The sequence below is a fragment of the Nannospalax galili genome, unplaced genomic scaffold (genome assembly GCF_000622305.1).
Source record: "Nannospalax galili isolate Female #2095 unplaced genomic scaffold, S.galili_v1.0 scaffold996, whole genome shotgun sequence".
Lineage (NCBI taxonomy): Eukaryota > Metazoa > Chordata > Mammalia > Rodentia > Spalacidae > Nannospalax > Nannospalax galili.
The window spans coordinates 3,402,851-3,425,350 of record NW_008339436.1 but is presented as its reverse complement, the minus strand read 5'-3'; the positions used below and the strand labels follow the sequence as shown (position 1 = coordinate 3,425,350).

The window sequence follows — 22,500 nt, the reverse complement described above, 5'->3', positions numbered from 1 at the left end:
AATCTGTTCTGAACTTGCTCCAGAGAAGATGTTGTGTGGGGCATTTCCCTACAGTTACTGGGCACAGAACACTTCACAGAGCATCAACTCACTTCAGGAAGGGCTGATTCTTAAAAACCATTGAGAGAATACATAAATAACTGTCTTTGTGGAGTGTGCAATCCTCTAGCCTGCTACACCCTCTGAGCAGAGCTGGCCAATGAATCTTAACTTTCTTGCCAGCCCCACTTGGGTCTGTCAGGAGTACCAAGTTGAGTAGGATGCAGAGGTTGTTTCTGGACTCATAGAAAGGAACTGTGTAATTGACCAGCAATGCCTGCCTAAGACTTAGAACAGAAGGATGGTGACACCCGCCCTCAATGCATGCCATCCTGCTCAGGGGAAAGCCACTCAGCTAATCGGAAGGCATAACCTGCCAAGACATAGGTGCTCTTGCTCACAGACCTGGTTTGGTGGGACACAAACCCCTGCCGACCAGTAGAGAGTCATCCCTAAGGAGTAGACATGCATCTGTCCAAGAGAAAAACACAGGGTTAGACAGCAGGCATGGGACTTTGCAGTCCTGCCAGGAAAGCATGGGGCAGTTTCCACAAACAGTCATCTGGCTAGCCCAGCGCCATCTGTACCTCCTTAACCTTTGCAGCCTCCTACGCTACAGGCTAGAAATTTGCTTTCTAGCAGTAACTATGATTCCCAGTTTGGCAAAAGATAAGAGGGACATCTGGTAGGGCACTTCTGGTGAAAAAAAAGTTTCCTTTTTTGACAAAAAAAATAAAAAATCACGTGACTGGGTGCCATCCTTCCCCCATTGGTTCTACCTGAAATACTACATGATACGTGGGGTTATAGCAGCCATCTTGCAACCACGAGGATCGGAATGGAAATAGATATCCTGGATCCTTGGTGACTTTACTGCGGTGCTGACCAACCCCTAAGCTTCCTGTTAAGTCACTGATGAAGATCTGTGGCTCTGGCTGTATTTTGGGCTTTCTGTTTCTTGTTGTCATCACCATCTGTATATGGCATGTGATAGGTCAGTCTGATCACAAAACTCTGTATCTTGTCAGAAAATGACACAGTGTAACAGGAAAAGCATGATCCTACTTCTCTGAGCCTCAGCTTCCTCAACTTTAAAGTGAGCAGCTACCCAAACACTCATAAGAATCAAGTAAAAAGTCACTTAGAGAGATAGCAACTATTAACATCCAAAGCCCAGTTCTAAGTCTTTTACTTATGTAAATGTGTTTGGTCCTCACAACAATGCTCTGAGGCAGGTTTTTAATTGGCCCCATCTACAGAGGGGGAAATTGAAGCAACCAGAAGTGAGAGGATTTGTCCAAATAAGACCCAAACCTTGGACTGAACTTAACACCTGAGTCATTGCCCCGAGCCACGTGACTGTGGCTCCTAGATGAATGAATGTAGCTTGTTATTGCTGGGGGACTTCCACCGTAGGTAGACTTTGTCCACTGTCCTGAAGATCTTTCTCCTTGGGAAAAGACTTTTGGGGCTCTAGAAGAGAATCCCTGAAGTGACAAGCCATAGAGTGTTAAACACATGGTTACTACAGCAGTCAACACAAGTAGTTTGGGGTGCCATGTCACGGGGATGAGATGTGAAGTCAGTGATGGCCTTTGTCGGTCAGCTCTTGTCTTTGTCTGAAATTGCACCCCTAAACCAGTCCTACTCCTGAGATGACTAGACTCCATTCAAGAAGGTTCCCAAGCTGCATTCCTAAACAGCAACCCTGAGCACAGCTCAAGGCAATGCTCAGAGTCCTGGGACTATCCCTGGATCTCAAGACTGTCCATACATGTCCTGAGGCCACTGGGCCAGGAGTCTCCATCTCAAATCCTGAATCCAGCCCACTGAGAGATACTGATGGCAGAAGGGTGGGGAGGAGGCTTCTGAAGGCAGGTCAGTGAATGAAAACACCATCGACAGCCTGCTTTGAGGATAGCATGGAGTGAGGACGCCTAGAGGACCCTCAGTTAGAGACCTGCCTGAATCTTACACCTATGCCCGGGCTAAGTAAGACTCAGGTTGGGCACTCAGTGTTCTGGTTAGAGAAGGATGTTAGTGTCTGAATGGGGCCAGGGTTCCAGGAGGTCTCCTTCCAGGAACCACTCTCCTGACTTCCCAGACATTCCTCACAGCCACATGCCACATTGGCTGAAGAGAGAAGCTGTGTGATGAATGGAAGGGAGTGGTGATCATCAGAGCTGTAGGATGGCAGACTAAATGACCCAGTGACCCCACCTGCTGCCTCCTAACAGGGCAGAGGATGCTACCTTGAGCCCCAGGAAACCTTTTCAGATCAGCTTCAGTGAATAGAGGGTTAAGCAGCTAGCCCAAACAATTTCAGGTTGGCTCAGAACAGAGTCCCAACCCACACTGGCTCTCTCTGACTCAGGCTCGCTCTCTTTCCAACCAACCTCTCAGCTGTACACCTTCCCAGTTCTGAGTTCAGTCTTTCCTCTCCAGCCTTGGAACTTCTAGAGCCTGACATTTCTGTGTAGAGGAATACACAGGAGGGAGGAGCAGGATTTTCTTTAGCTCTGGATGCTCTGAGCAGAGGAATGGCCAGACCTCCCCAAGGCATTCTGTGCAAGCCAGACTGTTCTGGGAAGGGTGAAGCCTGCTCTTCCACAATGAGTGCTGGAAGACACACAGTATCGGGGAAGGACAAGAAAGGACTTCAGTAGCACCCAAGATCTGTCTCAGCTCCTGTCCTCTAGAAAGCAGAGCCTGAGGCAAGGATTAGGTGCTAGCTCACAGACAGAGCTGTAGGCCTAGGGCAATGAGAGTGAGGAGAAAGGTGGAAAGGAAGTAAGGACAGACATCGCACACATAGTCACCATGCTGCCACAGTCCAGCAGGATGGCAGCGGTCACAGCGCCCTACATCTCAGAAGAGATCTCTAGAAGGTGTGCAAAGACTGCACACCCTGAAGCCATCCACAAATGAGGAAAGAGGCTTTACCCTCTTAGTGCCTCTCATTCGTTCACCATGGGCTAAGGTTTGTTTTAGGCAACTAGCTCCCCAGCATTTACACATCACATTGGCATGCTCAAGTAGAAAGCTAGAGCGCAGAGTCAGTCTGTCATTTTAGCTGAGTCCAGCCCATGACAGGCAACTTAGTACAAGTGGTATCAACCAGGAGACCCCAATAGAGGGAGTCTGAGAGGTGTCTGAGAGGTACCCAACTCCATCTCACCCAGAGGCCCAGGGGTTCACCCAAGGATCTGGTAGCTCAGGGAGGGTGTGCAGGCCTGGACTGCAGGAGCCTCTGCAACAGAACTCCATATTTTCATTGTTGTGGTGTGACCTGGAGACACGTGTACCCTAACAAAACAAACCCAGAAGGTACTGAGGCCTGATTGTCTTCCCTGAGCCTGAAGACAAAGCAACTCCCAGTTTCCTAGGCCTGGGAGGAGCAGTATCTTCAGTCTTCAGACCTGCACACTCCCCATGAAAGGCCAAGGAAGGACCATGCTGCCCAGCCGCATGGGCTGGCCTTGAAGCAGTCTTGTCTTTGAGTTCTTTTTAAAGCTGAAAATACTGTGTACTGGAACGTGTTGCTTTTCAGAAGGAAAAAAGTGCCCACTGGGGAAAGCTAGAAGTCTCTGCTGATGCTGCCATCCAAATAGCCAGTACAGACATGGATTTGCTTTTTTTTTAGGTTTAGTTACTTTATATGTGAGTGTTTAGCCTGCATGTACGTAGGTGCACTCACGTAGTGCAATGCCCACGGAGACCTGAAGAAGGTGTCAGATCCCCTGGACAGTTAAGGACAGTTGTTAGTCACCATGTGGATGCTGAGCACTGAACCAGTGTTCTTAACCACTGACCCATGTCTCCAAGTCCCGAGTCAGGCTCCTGCCCCACCCACCTTTCAAATCACTAAACAATCTCTGCAGTCTTACATAAGCATTGTCTTGTCTTAGGTCCACTGTCCACTGACATCCATTTAGTTTCAAGTTCATGACTGACATCAACAGTGAGACACAGAGCACCTGTGTAGCTAAAGCCACCCCAAGTCACCTAAGGGTAAACTCACACAGAGGACTGACTGGGTCATTTTGGAACCTCTTGCTTCTTGCTACCTACCAATGGTCCCTTTCCACAGATAATTTGTCCACATCTTTTCCCAAAACTTCTTTGTGTGAGGGGGTGTACATGGGGGTGCACATGCCGATGTGGGTACATGTTGAGGCCAAAAGTTGACCGTGGTTGTCTTCCTGTCACTCTCTATTTCATTTTTTGACCCAAGGTCTTACTGAACCTGGAGCTTACCTATTCACTAGACTGGCTGGCCAGCAAGGCATTGGAATCCTCCTGCCTCCACCCCAGCATTGGGATTAGAGGCATACATCACCACATCTGACTCTTTACATGGTTTCTAGAAATCTGAACTCAGGTCCTTGTACTTGCACAGAAAGCCCTTTACCTACTGAACCATCCCCAACCCCTAATACCTTGTTCTGAATGCTGATAAGTCCAGGTCCACAAAGTTACATCAGTCTCACTTTACCGATAGGGAAACTTGGGCTAAGAAGTTGAACTGCCTTGTTCAAGAGCTAGTAAGTTTCTGGCAAAAAAAAGGCCTAGAATCAACATGCTTTAAACCTACTCTCCCTCAGAATTGGAGCTGGCAGGTAGCTGGGGGTGCCTCCCTGAGAACAGACTTTCCCCAAGGATCAGGGAGCAGGTGTTGCAGAGACATCACACATCTCACCTGTGATACATTCGGCTGTTCATCCTCACTTGGTCCCTGTAACAGCTCAGGAGCCTTGAATGGCACAGCCTCTATGTGAGAAACGTGGTCTTGGAAAGAAACATGTCCAGTTGCAGAAAGCAGGACTGACCAGGGGCAGACCACATAGTCTGAGGAATCTGAAAATGAGGCAGTGATGGGGTATAGGAACAGGGCCACTGTGACTGGCAGTGCCTGCCTCCCTCTAGGATTAACTGTGACCCAGGCCTATAGGGTTATAGAGCAGAATAAATCCTACCCCCAGCCACCTAGGTGGTTGTAGCTATGGACAGGAATTTAGCACCTGCATCCAAATCCATCAATGACCTAAGAATCTTAAAGCAAAAAGTCAAGAGAGGCCAAGTCCAGGTAGAAATTGATGCAAGCCTGAGTTCACTGCAGCTAGCTAGATCAGGGTAGGAGGCAACCAGTCAGGGGAAAGCTGAGCAATTGTCCATCAGAACCCCCAGGGCTGAAGACAGGAGTCAGGGCTGGTGGGGTGGGGAGAAGAGAAAGTAAGGCACATGTGTACAGCCTTCCTCCACCTGTCCATTCTGGGACTCAGCACCTGATGGGGCCTGTGTGCTCTCATATTCCCAAGCTCCCACTATACCCACTACAGCTGCTGATCTGGGGAGCTTCTGAGCCAACACCTAAGTGTGGGCTCCAATGTTTACATCAGCTGCCAACTGAATGCCTCATTGCTCCCAATTCACCCTTCTAGCCTGGCTCCTTTAAGCATCTCTGCTGTCAGAGAACAGGATGAGCAGTCTACTTAGAACAGGCACTGTGGCGTCCTCATAGGAAGCAAAAGCTCTCCTGCTGTGTCTGGGGGTTAGTGGTACAAGTATGAAACCACCAGGCAGGGATACCCTTCCCCAGACTCAGCTCCAGTACATAAGTTCCCTTGGAGACCTCAAGGCCTAATGAAGCCATGTCGTTATTCTCCCATAGACTTGTCCACATAGATGCAGCAGGCTCCAGCCTTCCTGCCCACATCATCTTCCTGTTTGCCTGAGCCTGCCAGCATCCAAATAAGTTACCTCTGACTTCCAGGTCCTCTGCAACTCATCACATGGCAATTGCTTCAGCCCCAACTGGACCATGACTGAAGATGCTCTACAGTCAGGTAATCCGGAGATGTCTGGATTTGTCGTTATGAGCTGTAAGCACAGCTCCTCCATGAGCTCTGAACCCCAGCCTGAGGAGGGCAGTTTTGTCCCTCGCTGAAGACCTGCCCTCAGTTCTAGGGGACCATATAGAGGTTTTTAATATCTTTATTAGCCCTGCATCACAATTTAATGCTAATTTATATTAACCTTCCTTGTTTAGACCACAGTGTGGGTTCTGCCTTCTGACAGGACAGATTAGTGCAGCATCTGACAGATGGAATGTGGAGTGTCCCAGGTGTTGAGAGAGGCTCACATCGCTGCATCTATCTGTTCTCTCTATAAGCACCCAAGGCAAAAACAAAGCCTTTTAACTTGGCCATGTGGCATAAGCCCAGGAGATAGGCCACCTCCTAAAGCAGCTATCTTGCCCTCTCTCTCTAGCAACTTAGACTAATCAGATCAAGAAGCAGCAAAAAGGATATTAATATAAGAAGCTTCACCTTCACTCCTTATGCCTCAATTGCCCCAAATACTCTCTTACCATTTCGAAGGTCTTCCAGGAGCCGTTCAGCAGCCAGTGACAAAAGGGACCAGATTTCCTCCTCAGACAGAGCTTCACCCCTGACCTGCAGGACACTGGCAAGCGTCACGGAGGGTACACTCATGCCTGTGAAGACACACATGTGACAGAGCCCCTGTGATGCCTAAGGGGGCATCAGGGACAGGCTTTTCTCTCTAGTCCCCATGTTTACACTGCCTGCACTGCTGGGCCAGGCACATGGGAGAAGTGGAAGTGTTTACTGGGGACTGCCTGCAGGCTGGTGGCTTCTCAGTGAATGAGCAAATAAAAGGATCAGTCAGCTCCCAAATGAAAGATAAAGGAAATGGCTGAATGATGAGCGACTGAGGGCAGGAGCCCCTCTGGGCGAGCACCCTGTACCAGAGACTGTACTGCCTGCTCCCCTCTTCCATCTGGAAACTCAATTGACACCCATTTTAGCCCAAGGCACATGACTGTGCCTTTAGTGTTTGGCTTCCACCTCAGAGCCTCTGTAGTGCCAGCACAGGCCCTGCCACCCCCACCTACCTGCAGAGCCAGTGAGCAGCCCATAAGGGAGCTGGAACCAGAATTTCAGAGCAGGAAAGAAGCACAGAGACTGGAGGAGGTACCATCAGGAGGGCTGCTCTCTTTCCTTCTAGAAGGTCCCTTAAACTAAAGCTGACATTTCAGTGTCCATCCCCCACAAAGCTACCCCCACTAATCCCCTGAGTCCAGCTGGAGGCTGGAGGCAGGAGGGAGGGCCAGACAGCAGGCTTTTCCTAATCTGTTTACATCGCAGAGCTTTTTCTACAGCCACAGTGGGGAGGGCAGGTGCGCCCCAAAGGGCTGGGTAGGAAGCCCACAGACATCCCCGTCCCCCAAGGTGCTAAGCCAAGCTATCCACTCACCAGCTGCTCAGTGCCCTGGGGAAGGGAGGCAGGCTCCTGGAGACAGAGCCTGGCTTTTCCTTCTCTACCTAGGGACTTCTTTTAGACACCTGAGTGGGAGCTGTGATTTGTCACCAGGAGCCTCTAAGGGCAGCAGCAGTCCCCATTTACAGATAGGAAAGCAGTCTAGGTAACGAGGTGAACCTCTGAGGTGGTGGATGCCCTGGTTATGCCCACTTGCTCATCTTACGTGTTTTATGGTCATCAGAATCATACCCTGTGTTTGTATAATTATTATGTATCAATACAAACTCAACTGGGCTCTCTCATTTTCCCTTTTCTGCCTGGTCTATTCTTTGCCTTTCTCTTCTCCTTTATCCTTTTCTCCTTTTTAAACCTTTGTTTGAGAATTGCAGGCTAAGCATTCCCATTTAACCATTTTTTTAAACTCTATAATCACAATGACTGGCTCTTAGTAAAGATAACGGAAAGAGATAAGACTTTGATTCGCACACAGACAACTTCTAAATCTATAATATGTGTGCTGGATAGCTTTAGTGTCAACTTGACACACCTGGGTTGAGGGAGCCTCAATCGGGGAATTGCCTCTATTGGACTGGCCTGTGGCCATGTCTGAAGGGCATCTTCTTGATGAGTGATGTGGGAGGGCCCAGCTCACTGTGGGTGGTGCCACCCCTGGGCAGGTGGGCCTGTGTTGCATAAGAAAGCAGGCTGAGCAGGAGCCAAGGGAGCAAGCCTGTAAGCAGCGTTCCTCCATGGCCTGTGCTCCAGCTCCTGCCTCCAGGTTCCTGCCCTGAGTTCCTACCTTGGGCTCCCTGATGAACTGCATGTGACCTGGGAGATGTAAGACAAATAAACCCTTTCCTCCCTAAGTTGGTACTGGTCAGAGTGTTTTGTCACAGCAAATGAAGAACAAACTAAGACAATATGGAATTGGGGGAAAAGAGATAAGACTTTGATTCGCACACAGACAACTTCTAAATCTATAATATGGAATTGGGGGTTGGGCGTGGAGGGTATTCCAAGACTAGAAGAAACAACTGCATTGAAATCCCACTAGGCTGCTGTGGCCAGTTAAGACCCATTTCCACACAGAGGCTCCATGAAGGAAGGATGGTTTGGTTTTTTTTTTCACCCTCCGTGACTCTTCACAGGAACCCTGAACACTGGCCTAAATCTCATGGCTTTACAAAAGCTAGTTGAAGGCAAGTCATAGATTTAATGTAGAACAGAAAACTACTTTTAAGGAAGCAAAGGAGGAAATTCAGGGACTAAGACAAGGCAAGAGGCTTTCTTTCTTTTTTTTTTGTGGGTGCTGGGAATCGAACCCAGGTCCTCTGCAAGAACAGTGAGTGCTCTTAACCACTGAGCCATCTCTCCAGTCCCAGCAAGAGGCTTTCTAAATTTGATGCCAAAAGCATAGTCTATAAAGAGATGTCCAACTGATAAATGGGGCCTCATTGAAATTTATTTTTTTGCTCTGAGAAAGATTCTGTTAAGATGAAAAAGCAAGTTTCACTAAGAGAAGCTTAAAAGAAACTGGTGAGTAAGATATTTGTAGATAATTTGAGAAGTTCTGAAACAGTTCTGAGAATCCAGAAAGTCTTATTTATGCATAGAGTGATCTCCAGGCTCAAGGCTGTGCACGTGCTCTGAAATACTTCTAAAGGCCTTACACATTTCCCTCTAGCCTTGTATTAGATGCTGAACAAGTAGGAAATGAAGCCTAAGGCAGAACTGTCAGCCGCTTAGCAGAGTGATAAAGTCCTGTCCTCACATCATACATAGCCCTTCAGCAAAGACTGGGACATTTACTGGATTCAGGCTTAAGGACATTCCTCACCAACCTTCAATGAATGCTAAATTATCTGAATGGAGACTTCAAAGGCCACACGTATGAATGCAGAGCTTGGAAAATTAGTTCAAGAAAGTAACTAAAGGCACAGGCAATACAAACAGCAACAAAACCACAAATCCTGGGGAAGAATGAGAGGGAGTTTGTTTCCTCCATGATATTATTTAAAATTCTTTTTTTCAAGGCTGGAGAGATGGCTCAGCAGTTAAGAGCACTAGCTGCTCTTGCAGAAAACTGGGATTCAAATCCCAGCACCCACATGGCAACTAACAATTGTCCATAACTCCAGTTCCAGAGGATCCGACGCCCTCTTCTGTACTCCATGGGCATTTCACAACAGGGGTGCACTTACATACATGCAGGCAAGACATACATACATAAATGAAAAAAAATGTTTTTTTCTTTTTTTTTTTTTGAGACAGGGTCTCCCTGTAGCCCCAGCTGTCCTGGAACTAACTATGTAGACCAGGCTGGCCTTGAACTCACAAAGAGCCACCTGCCTCTGCCTCCCAAGTGCTGGGATTAAAGGCGTGTGCCACCACGCCTGGCTATAAAAATGCTTTTAATTCTTGTTTTTAACGAAAAAAATATGATACATGCAAAGAAACAGAAAAGTGGCCCATAACCAGAACAAAAATCAGACAAGTCACTGTTCCTAAGCAGGCCAGATATTCGACTTAGTAGACAAAGACTTTATATCAGCTACTTAAAACGTGTTTGCGTTTCCAAAGTAAGTTGTGTTTAAAGAACTAAAGGAAAGTACAAGAATGGTTTCTCATTACACAGAGAACAACAGTAAAAGACAGAGAAAAAGTACAGTGATTCAAGTTAAAAGATTCACCAGAGGGTCCAGTTATGCTAGCCATAACACCAGTAAAATAAGCAAAAGAGGCAGAGGCAGGAGGATCACAAGTTCAAGGCCAGCCTGAGCTATACTTTTGGGGTTGGAAAGATGGTACAGTGGTTAAGAGCCTTGCTGCTCTTACAGAGGATCTGGATTCAGTTCCCAGTATCCACATGACAGCTAACAACTGTCTGTAACTCCAGTTCCACGGGATCCAAAGTCCTCTTCTGACTTCCATTGGGTATTGCACTCACGGGTGCGCTTTCATACATGCAAAACACTCATACACATAACATATAAATAAATAAATGAGTAAATAAATAAAGATTCACTAGAGGAGCTCCCCAGCTGGCATCTGCAGAAAGTAATGAACTTGAAAACAGGTGTATGGTGGATTACCAATCTAAGAAATGGGGGAAAAATAATGAAGAAAAATGACCAAACTCTCAGCAACCCACAGGAAACCATCAACTCTACTAACTTGCTAGGAATCAGAATCCTTGAAAGAGGACAGAAAGAATTTAATTGAAGAACCAATAAGCAGACTCACCCTGAATCTAATGAAAAACATTAATCTACACATCTAAGAGGCTCAGCAAAGACAAAGACAGATAAGCTCAAAGAGATCCACAGCTTACCACATCTTAATCAAGCTGTGGGCAACAAACTAAAGAATATTGAAAGCCTCAATAAAAGAAGGAACAAACAACAAACTCTTCATAAGATATAAATAGCTGATTGTTATTTAAAACCAAAGGTAACTGAGTGACACATTCAAAATGCCAAGAGGGAAAAAATGTCAAGGATTCCACCAATCAAAGCCATCCTTCGAAACTGAAAGAGAAATCAAGGCATATCCATATAACAAAGACAGATAATTTGTTGTTGGCAGGTCTGCCCTCCGAGAAATACCAAAGGTATTCTTCAGACTGAAATGAACACACACTAGAGAATGCTTCAGAGTCACACGAGAAATCAGAGCACTACTAGAGGTAATGACATGGGCAAAAGACATCAATTGCACCCTTGACTTAAAAGAAAAGACAGCATCTGATATGTAGAGAACAACATATCTGCTCAAGTGGGCCAAACAAACACCTCTCTGGTTGTTACAGCTAAGGGACGCTTGAGACCTGCAGCCACGATCCTGTTATGGGAAGTGTCAAGATCATAGCCTGCACACTGAAGGTAGCTCTGCACCCAGGAATCAGTGACATCAAACAATTCATCATCCTTTCTCGATCACATACTAAAGCAAACTAACCACTGTACATGTTCCAAAGACAACCATGATGGCTATGCAGAAAGAGGTGTGCACACCCCACTCTTCTGTTGGACTGGCTCCAGAGCTATAGTGGAGTGTTATGACTTGCTCCAGGGGTGAGTGGGGAGCCAGGGGAGAGCACAAGTGCCTAGAACCATCTGGTGCCCTGTATTTCCCTGCAGCTCTTAGCCACAACCTACCACACCAGCTGCCTATGGGAGATATCCCAATAGACAGTAACCAATTTTGGTACATTCTGGGGACTCTATCCCAGCACACCAGTCCTTAAGAATCAACCCAAAGTCACAGTTCAGGCTGTTAATCTCAGTACTATTGCAAATGCCATTTCTAGCCAACTGACACTTCCTCTCATGAAAACAAGCTTCCCTGGTGCTTACTGGATATCAAACAGGGTTCAGTATTTTATGTGATTCAATTACTTTTGTCTCACAAGTGTTGAAATAGGGCTACGGTCACACCCATTTTACAGGTGTGGAAACTGAGGGATAGAGATTGAATGACTTGGCCAGTGTCACATGGCTTGGATTTGGGTTGATGTTCCTGATTTCCAAGGCAATGCACTTCTGTGCACTAGCTGTGGGGAGGGAATGAAGCATCTTACAAGCTACAGTCTGGAGCTGGAAAACAGTAGACTTTCGTCCCACAGTGATGCCTCTGGGCTGCTCTCCCAGTTTCTGTAAATGGCCTGGTGGGCGAGGTGCTGCTGTGCTGTGGGCTAAAATAAGGGTATCATTAACTATTAAAAGAATACAGATCTCACTATTAAAAGAGCACGGATAAAGCTGGCCCACCAGTCACTGAGGATGCTCTGGGAAAGCATGAAGCCAGTGGGTGCTGCTTTGGCCCCTGCATGCAGCCCCACCCTCATCTCTCATCCTCCCCACTGCATCTCATCTCCATGGACTCCATTATCTGAGGACTTCTGGAGTCATCTGGTAATTTAAAAATCCCTTTCCATCCCCTCCCACCCAATCAGTCGATCTTAGCGGCATGTGGGGGAGGGGCTAAGGGTATAAGATGAGAATGTCAGGAGGCCCCTCTCTCACTATTTTCTGCAGATGGCAAGAAGTCACAGGATCTGTATTGGAGTGTGGACTTTCCAGTGCAGCCATAAATGGGGGTTCTCACTCCTCTGTAAATAACCCCCCACCCTATGCTCTGTTAAAAAAAAAAAAAAGAAGAAGAAAAGAAATGATAGGTGTTTGGATAGATAGATGTGCTGGATAGCTTTAGTGTCAACTTGACACACCTGGGTTGAGGGAGCCTTAATTGGGGAATTGCCTTCATTGGACTGGCCTATGGCCAGGTCCATGGGGCACCTGTTTGATGAGTGATGTGGGAGGGCCCAGCCCACTGTGGGTGGTGCCACCCCTGGCAGGTGGGCCTGTGTTGCATAAGAAAGTAGGCTGAGCAGGGGCCAGGGGAACAAGCCAGTAAGCAGCGTTCCTCCATGGCCTCTGCTCCAGCTCCTGCCTCCAGGTTCCTGCCCTGAATTCCTACCTTGGGCTCCCTGATGAACTGTGACCAGGGAGCTGTAAGCTGAATAAACCCTTTCCTCCCCAAGTTGGTATTTGTCAGAGTATTTTGTCACAGCAATGAAGAACAAACTAGGACAATAGATGAGAGGGACCTGACTAGATCACAAATGGATGGACTTGCACTGGGGAATGTCTGAGGACACTGACTTGACACAGTGGGCCTCAACATCCAGGAGGAGTATATGGATTCCAGTGGGGAAGGCTATGGGAGGGTTCTGGTGGGGATGGGGCTATAAAGATGATTCAGATTGTTTGAGATATTCTGCATGAAATACAACAAAATTTAATAAAAACAATTTTAAAAAATCCTTTTCTATTCAAGGCCCCCTGTGCTCATCCACCCCCAACCCCATGCATGTATTTCTATGCTGTGGTGGATCCTGTCTGCCAAGCTTCATTTTGATGGACTGCTAACCCTCAGCAGCTTTGGCTCAGGCTAACATGCTCCACTGCTCTTGACCTTTAGTGCTTCTCCCTGGGTGTCCTCACAAAGACTGTAGGGACAGAACCTGGAGTCTCCAACTGTGTCAGCTATCCTTTAACAAACACTTATTAAGGGCACAGTGTATTTCAAGCTCTGTGACTAGAATAGAACAGTATAACACCCTACCTTTATGAGGCTTGGGGACAGACAATGAACAGGTAAGCAAATAAAATCATTCCATTCCATTGAATGACAGACTGCAGAGAGAAAATGAGGCAAGCTGACACATAACAGCAGGGGAACAGGAGCACTTTAGCCAGAACATCAAGAAAGGTACCTTGGGAAGCAGCATGTGAGCTGAGACTTGGAAGATGAGAAGATGTTCAACGTGGGGAAAAAAAAAAATCTCAGAGAAGAGTGGGCACAAAAATCCCTGGGGAAGCCAGGCATGGTGGCACATGCCTTTAATCTCAGCACTGGGGAGACAGAGGCAAGCAGATCTCTGTGAGTTCAAGGCCAGTCTGGTCTACATGGCAAGTTCCAGGCCAGGTGAGGCTACAGGGAGACCGGTCTCAAAAAAAAAAAATCGCTGGGGCTTGACAGTGTCCAAGAAGAAGAAGCTCTGCTTGGAGAGGTTGACTGAGAGGGCAGACTTGGGAGGCAGAGTCACAGATGGACAGGAACAGTCTATATTCTAACCTGGCAGCCACAGAAAGCTTGGCTAGCTGCTATCTTACAGAGCAAACACAACACACTTGGAGTAAAGGCAGGCAAAAGCCCCTTACCAAGCCTGTGCCTTAGTATTCACTGAGGGAAACACAGGGCCTGAGCATGCAGTTCTGACATCTTCCCTGGGCTGTGCCTCACCAGTCACGTGAGTGCATGGTTTACATCATGGGCAAGGCTCACATCTGCCTTTGCCCAGCCATCAGGAAGAACTCTGTACCCATCGATCCTAGACAGCTGCTGAGATATGATCACTAAGTGGCCACTTGTGGCTGGGGCCACCTACCTCAGCATATACCATATGCATTTGTTACCAAGATATTGAGTAGTGTTTGCTAGGTGCTGTTTCTGAAGAGATAAGGGTCTCTGCGGGTCCTAAGTGTCTTTTGACTGACTAACCATTGCCTTGAATGGTGAGACTCCTTATACTGCCTAGTATTCTGCTCTCATTTAGTTCCTCCCTCCAGTTTCCACCATGGAGCCACTGAACATCTCTGATCATGGCTGCTGGAAAGATTTACACTCCTCTCGAATGCCCTGGGAGAGAAGTTGGACCGAGGTCTCCAGGGCCTCAAGGCTCTTCTTAGGTCTGGGGTTCAGGCAACAGTGCGCAAAGCAAAGGTATAAATGTGCATCAAAGGCGGCAGGGTAGGGACCGTGCACAGATCTCCTGGTCTCGTGAAGACAGGGGGCCAAGTATTCCTCCTTCTCGAGTCCTTTCTTGCTTCCAGCGTTCTGTCCTCCTAACTTCTTCAGCATCCTTACTCCCTTTATAACCCCTGAAATGTTGACTTTCAGGATTCGATCTCGGGCCCTGTATCACTTCTTCTGGCTGCTGTAATAAATAACCACAAACTCGGTCGTTTAAAACAACAGAAATTTATTATCACATAGCTTCAGAGACAAGAAGTCTGACATCAGTTTCACAGGACTGATATCAGAGTGAGGATAAGGCCACACTCTCTCTGGAGGCTCTACGGGAGAAGATCTGCTCCTTGTCTCTCCCAGTTTCTGATGGCTGTCAGCATTCCTGGACTTATGGCCACATCACTCCAATGTCAGCCTCTGGAATTAGGTTGCCTTCTCTTCTACCTGTCATGAGCCTTCTTTGCTTTCCTCTTATGAGAAGTAGATGACGTTCAGAACCTACCCAGATAATCCAGAATATTCTCCTATCTCAGCTCCTTTCATTCCATTGAATCTGCAGTCTTTTCTGTCATATAAGGTAACATTCACATACTCTACAAATGAGGGTTTGGATATCTCTATTTTTAGTTTGGGGAGGTATCAGTCAGCCTCCTCTGGCCCTTTTTCATTCTGCACTGTCACCCACCGGCTGAAGAAGACATGCACTTTGGAAGCTGAGTCCGAAGTTCTCTGCCTCCCTGGCTATGTGATTTTTGCACACTGAGCATGTGCTTCATCTGTGAACTTCAATTTTGATATTTGAGCAACAGGGTTGCTAACAGCTGCTGCACCCCAGAACTGTTAGGATTCTCTTAAAGCACTCAACAGAAAAGGAGTCAAACTCTTCTCTCCCTTCTCTTTCCATCTCTGCTGCAACTACACGGACTGGGCTTTCAAGCATCAGGCGTAGAGAGCAGCATCCAAGTGCGTGATTTTGAAGATACGGTGCTAATTGTTTCCACCTGTTTTCCAGGACTGAGGCGCTCTAAACATCCTGTTTTCAACCTTACTGAAATGCCTCAGATACTTTGACATCCCCAAAATAGACACCCCAAGAAGGAACCAGAGAGTGTAGGACACATCTGGTAGAATGATCTGGTCCCCACTTCTCTTTGTTCTGTATTCCCCTCTCTACTCCTCCCTTTGGACATTCATTGAAAGTCATTCCCCCATGGTCAAGTTAAGATCAAGGCAAGCTACAAAGAGTCTTCTGTCTCATCTTGCACATGTTCAAAGGCCTAAAGGTGTCAAGGTTCTACCCTTCTAATGCTCTCCACGGTGAGTGCCTCAGAGATCTCCAGTGGTATGTTAGTTGTGCCTTGCTATGACCAAATACCTGGCAGAAATTATTTACAGGAAGATTTACTTTATCTCCCAGTTTCAGAGGGTCTCTCCACGCTGTCGGGGAGGGGACAGCTGAGTTCCTGGTGGCTGGAGTGTGTGGCAGCAGCTCTTCCCATGATGACTGACCAGGAAACACAGTGAGGCCTGCCAGAACCTTTAAAGGTCCAGCCCTGGTGACCTAGCACTGCCACCCAAGTCCCACCTCCTCAAAGTTCTACAACCTCCCAAAACAGCTCCATCAGCCAGGGAATGAAAGCTCCAATCATGAGCCTATCAGGAACATTCCAGATTCAAACCATAACAAGAAGCTAGAGCCTGAAATTATCTTACTTCCCTTCTCCATGTAGACCTCTCTGATGCCTCTTAAACCTCAAACCCTACTTCCAATCCACACGATGGAGGCAGCATCATCCTGACATGACTTTGAGCAAGGATACCCTCACATTCACACCTCTGGATGCTGGAGAGCTGACTCGGTGATTAAGAACACTTGCTGCTCTTGCAGAGCACCTACATGGTGGCTTACAGCTGTCATCACTCCAGTTCCAAGGGATCTGACTTCCTCTTCTGGCATCCGTGGGCATTGCACACACATGATGCAGTTACACACATTCAGGCAAAACACTCATACACACAAAATAAAAATAAATATAGCAAAAAAATCAAAAAATAGAAATGGAGCAAGGTAAGGTGAGAAAGGCAGCTGCTTGTGTCCCACCATTTTTAGGAGCACAGGGCAGAAGGTATTAGCATTTATAGATTAGGCAACAGGCACAGCAGAAACATCTTAGTGTACGTCAGTAACCTTGCTCCTGACTGCAGTCTTTTGGATAACATTTCCCCCTATTTGCTACAATCCTATTTAAGATAGGTTTTCCCCACATAAATGCATTTATTTTCAAAGGAAAGCATTTCTTATTGCAGTAAATGATAAATTAGTATCACCAGACATAACTGGAAGGTAATTATAACAATTTTTTTAATTATTGAGTTCATGCCAGATAATATTGCCCCAGAGACTCTGAACTTGCTGTGACCTGATCTTTTCCTCTGAAAGGAACAATTAGTTTGAGAAATGGGCAACATCTATAGTTCTAAACAGACTCTTCCTGACATTATCTGAAAAATTTGAAGTAGAATGTCAAAAACGTAACTCAAAGTTATTAATGCAGTTTCTGTGTGCTGCGGTCCTGCCTGTCCTTTGAGAAGCACCATTTCAACATTTCTGAAGGCTTGTGAGGCTGCTTATGATGTCATCTGCCTTCAGCATAAATCAGCTGACCCTTCATCAGTTATACTTTATGGCTATGAGCTGTTGGGAAAGTAGCACATGATGGCGTACAGAGTTTTCTTAAACTTTTGCAATTCCCATAAAAGCACCTTAAAACAGGGAGGGCCAAAATGGTTCCCCTCCAGATGAAGAAATTGAAATTTAACTGATTTAAGATTACAAAAGTTGTACGGCTCTAACAGGGGACAGATGAGCCTGGGAGAGCACAAGATGAGCTAAAGCCTCATGTGTATAAAGTAGTGTTCGATTTTTTAAAAAATTATAAATGTAAAAAGTGACTTTGTCTTGAGCCTTTAAGTTTTAAAATAGTCTCTGCCAATCCAGCAATTTATATATATGAAAAGACCCATTTCATGACATTTGATTAAAATTCAACTAACTTACAAGATGTCTGTCAAAAGTTTCCAAAGAACAGCAAGACTCAAATTGTATATAACAGAAAATTTTTAGAGAAACCTAAATACAGTGTGAGAGAGAAAAACAATGATAATAGAGGAAACTAAAGCCTCAGACATTAACCAGAGCTCTGCAGAGAAACAAAACCCATAGGAGATGTGCTTGTGTGTGTGTGTGTGTGTGTGTGTGTGTGTGTGTGTGTGTAACTTATTTATTATGAGGAATGGGTTCAAGCAATTATGAAGGTCACAAAGTCACATAACCTTCCACTTACAAACTGGAAACTTTGGAAATCTGGTGTTGTAGCTCTGTCCAACTTTAAAGGTTGGACAACCAATAGAACTGATCATTTAATTTCCAGTACGAAGGCAGATGATGAGGTCTTTCAATCTAGCAAAAAGCAGTAAAAAGGATAAATTCCTTCTTCCTCTGCTTTTCTTTCTATTCAGGTTTTCAACTGATTGGATGTGGCCCATCCATACTGTAAGGGCCACCTGTTTTCCCCAGTCTTCTGACACAAATGGAGTCACTTGGAGACACACTCATAGACAGTTCCCCAAACGATGTTTAATCTGGGTATTCGGTGGCCCAGACTAGCTGACACAAAAATTAACTATTGCATGTATAGCTACAACAAACAGTAAACAATATTAACTTCTAGCTCGACAAATATAAATTCATGCTAAAGGGCTGTTAATCTCAGTTCACATTACCAAATATGCCATGCATGGTTGCCAATAAAAATTTGCAAGTCATGTATAAAAGCAAGAAAAAATATGAACTCTGAAGAGACAAAGCAAGTGATAGAACAAGTTGGTGTGGAAAACATCTTGAAATTATCATACTAGAAATTTAAAGTAACTATGACTAAATGCTAAACACTCTAATTCAAAAAGCAGATAATATGAATATGAATAAGTAATATAAACAGAGAGGGAAATTCTAAACAATGGAGTCTAAGGAGATGTTTGTAACCAGCAACATGAAGCCACGCACGGTAGTGCACACCCATAATCCCAGTATACAAGAGGCTGAGGCAGGAGCATCAAAAAGCCGGTCTGATATGCATAGTGAGTTTCAGAGCAACCTGGAATATATAGGAAGACCTTGTCTCAAAAATCAACAAAAGAACAACAACAAAAAAAATCAGGATCATTATGAGAGAAATGAAGACTGCCTTCAGTAGGCTGAGCATGTTCTAAGGGAAGTCAACAATCTTGAAGATGTAACAGTAGAAACTTTCCTGAACTAAAACTCAAAGAGAAAGAAAAAGAATGAAAAGTGGAAGGGATTAACCAAGAACTGTGGTACAATTAAAAAAGTATATCTATTCTTGTAAGAAGAAGAAAAAATATTGGCATATCATAGCTAAAGACTTTCCAAAATTGATAACAGATTTCCAACAGGGATCCAAGAAACTCAAAGAACATTTATCAGAACAAATACTAAAAAATGAGCATTCAGACCAACCATATGGAAAGTACTAGAAACCGAACACAAAGAAACCCCGAAAGAAGCCAGAGAAAAGTCATAACTTACCTACAATGGAAAAGGGATATGAATTATACTGGTGTTCCCTTCAAAAAGTGTTCAATCAAGAAGATAATGAAGCGAAGTATCTAAAATCTTGAATAAGAGACTACCAATCTACAATTCCATATACAGCAATATTATCTTTCAAAAGTGAAGAGAATAATTTCTCAGAGAAGCAAAATCAGAAAATTGGTCACCAAAAGAGCTGCCTTGCAAGAAATATTTTTTAAGTTCTTCAAAGTCAATGAAAATGATAAATGCCAAGAACTTAGATCTTAAGCCTTTTATTCCCCCTATTCTTAGTTCATCTGTAAGATAACTGTTTCAAATAATAATAGCAACAAAAGATTGGGTAATTACACTCTTTGAATAAATGAAGTCAATGACAGCCAGTCATAAAGGATGGGAGAGAAAAACTAAATTTATCTTTCATGAGCATCTCACTGAACTTTTGTTATTTAAAAGTGATTTTAGGTAAATTGTAAATTTTTACTGCCAACTCTAGGGCACCCATGAGAGGTATTTTAAAAAAGAAATGTAGCTGATATATAAAATGTTCAACTACAACTAGCCACGGCAAAAAAGTAGAGAATTAAAAAAAAAAAGTACAACAAATAGCAAACAGTTATAAACATGATGGCTATTAAACCAAGCATATCAATTATCACTTCAAAAACAAAAGGAATAACTGTAGCTAAAAGACAGAAGCCGACAGAATGAACTAAAAACCTAACAGCCGGATGTGGTGGCGCACACCTTTAATCCCAGCACTGGGGAGGCAGAGGCAGGTGGATCTTTGTGAGTTCAAGGTCAGCCTGGTCTACATAGTAAGTTCCAGGACAGCTGGGGCTACAGGGAGACCCTGTCTCAAAAAGACCAAAAAAAAAAAAAAATTAAACCTAACTACAATGACTATCAGAAACACACTTCAGTTGGGTGTGATGGTGCACGCCTTTAATCCCAGCACTCAGGAGGCAGAGGCAGGCAGATCTCTGTGAGTTCAAGGCTAGTCTGGTCTACATAGTGAGTTCCAGGCCAGTTGGGGTTGCAGGGAGACCCTGTCTCAAAATGATTTAAAAAAAGAAAAACACTTCAAATATACAAGCACACATAGATTAAAAGATGAAGCAAAGGGATTTTAAAAAGCTAATTAAAAATAAGTACCTGTGGTCCCCTCCTGTGAGCTGGAGCTGTGGTCCCCTCCCATGGACCTGGAGCCATGGTCCCCTCCATGAGCCTGGGGCTGTGGGCCCCAACCATGAGCCAGGATTCCACATTCCTCTGGTAGTGGCCTGCTAGTGGGACAGATTGGAGGATAGAGGACTTCCTGATGTTGGGCAGCAGTTTCAGCCTTCTCAGAGTGGCTGCACTCCCCACAGCAACCTCCCCCAAGGTCCCAAGCTGTGCATGGCAGTGACTTTGCCTCTATGTTGAACTTAGGCTGGAGACAGGGAATGTTTCTGTCATTTGCAGACTCTAGTCTTGGGAGGACTGATTCTCAAGAATGAACTTCCCACTTCCCTTGATGGCCAGCTGTGGTCTTGACTCCACACATGGTCTTAGGCACCCAAGCCTTGACACTAGACCTTTCCCATTACCAGATACCAAGAGGTTTTCCATCATTTTTTTTATTACTGTTCTACAGCCCCAGTGTACCTTTACCTGTGCCCTATAGAAAATGTAAATCACCTAACTGAACTTCTAGAGATAAAAAAATCACAGTCTGGGATGTTAAAAATTAAAAATAATAATAAGTAAAAGAATGAAAATATACTAACAAAAATAAAAGGTAAGCTGCAGTAATTATGATTTCAGGCAAAGCAGATTTCAGAGCAAGGTAAACCGTCAGAAATAAAAAGGGACCCTGGAAAATGCCAGATCTCAGTACTCCAAGAAGGTACAATAATCCTTAATGTGTATGAACCTAACAACAGTGCATCAAAATTGATTAGACATTCTGATCAGATGGCTGTCACCAAAACAAAAAACAAAAAAAACAACAAATTGCAGCAAGGTTGTGGTAAAGAAGGAATTAGTCATTGTACCTTGCTAGTGGGGAAATGAATTAATACAGCCACTATAAAAATCAATATAAATGTTTCCCAAAAACCTGAAAATAGAATTACTATTCGATCCAGATATGCCACAGCTGGATATACCCAAAAGAATCTAAGTCAGTATATCATAGAGATACCTGCACATCCATGTTTATTAAAAAAAAAAATCACAATAGCTAAAATACAAAATCAGCCTTGATGCCTATCAACAAATAAATGAATACCAAATTGTGGTATGCCTCTGGGACTATTGTACAGAGAAGACAGAAAGATTATAAGAGCAAGAGGTCAAGGAGAACTGGACCAAAACAGTATCCTCTGAACATGACAGGACCATTGCATCATGAACTCCCAGTAGCTGTGGTTGTCTGGACAAGACCTGTATAAGATCTAGCCAGTCAACATTCCAGCTGGAAAGGAGGTCAGATTCATGAGCCTCCACCTTTCTGGGTGAAAGAGTCAGTTTTCTTTAATGGTCAGTACACTCCAGTGAATGGCCCCACACCCATGACTCATGGACAGCACAAATTAGACTCAACAGGCTATTGAGAGAAAGGACATGAAGTTGGGAGAAGGTAGGAATTGGGGGTAGATCTGGTAGGAGTTTAGGGGAAGACATGGCAAGACATGAATATAATAAAAATGCATTGTATGAAATTCTCAAAAAATTTTATATTTTTTTTAATTAAAAGAAACATTTCATTACAACAGCATTAACCTATTCAATAACATTTTTCTGAGCTAGGGTACATCTCTTTCAAAATTGGCTGTACATTTCTAGGTTTACAGATGAATTATTACCCTTATATAATCTTTTACTCATTATAAACTCTATAAGACATAAAATTAAATGAGGTTCCAACGTTTAAAAAAGATCTCCACTTCGTTGTCAAAACACACAATTTCATACAGAAAAATTCATTCCAAGCCTATTGACATTGAGACGTTTTCACATGCATTTCTAATCTCTATATACATGACTATCACTGGTTACAGTCACCCACCTTCTGAGCTCCTCGGCATCTGAGCATGAATACAAACTCGTCAGGTAGACAGCCTTCCTCTCCCACTAGAGCCTCCATACTCTGCTATCCCTGCAACTGTGCACTGTGCTGTAATCACCCCCATCGATTACCCCCTATCTGCCTTTCTGGTAAATCTAGTTACCCAGAGGTCCCTGTTCCAGGAGGATCAGCTGTTCCT

At 44.8% G+C, this 22,500-nt stretch overlaps 1 protein-coding gene across 2 annotated transcripts in view; it reads right to left on the bottom strand.

Moving 5' to 3' along the window:
* Positions 1 to 6,551, bottom strand: part of Frmpd2 (FERM and PDZ domain containing 2) — a 103,802-nt gene extending 97,251 nt beyond the window's left edge. The window contains exons 1-3 of one of the 2 annotated variants that reach the window (XM_008834125.1): positions 6,410 to 6,533; positions 4,739 to 4,896; positions 445 to 510 (exon numbers count right to left, since the gene is read on the bottom strand). In XM_008834125.1, coding sequence (XP_008832347.1) covers positions 445 to 510; positions 4,739 to 4,896; positions 6,410 to 6,533 — 348 coding nt within the window. Of the gene's footprint in view, positions 1 to 444; positions 511 to 4,738; positions 4,897 to 6,409 lie in introns of both variants that reach the window. The other variant, XM_017798426.1, reaches the window with a different exon arrangement.
* Between the last annotated feature and the right edge of the window lie 15,949 nt (positions 6,552 to 22,500).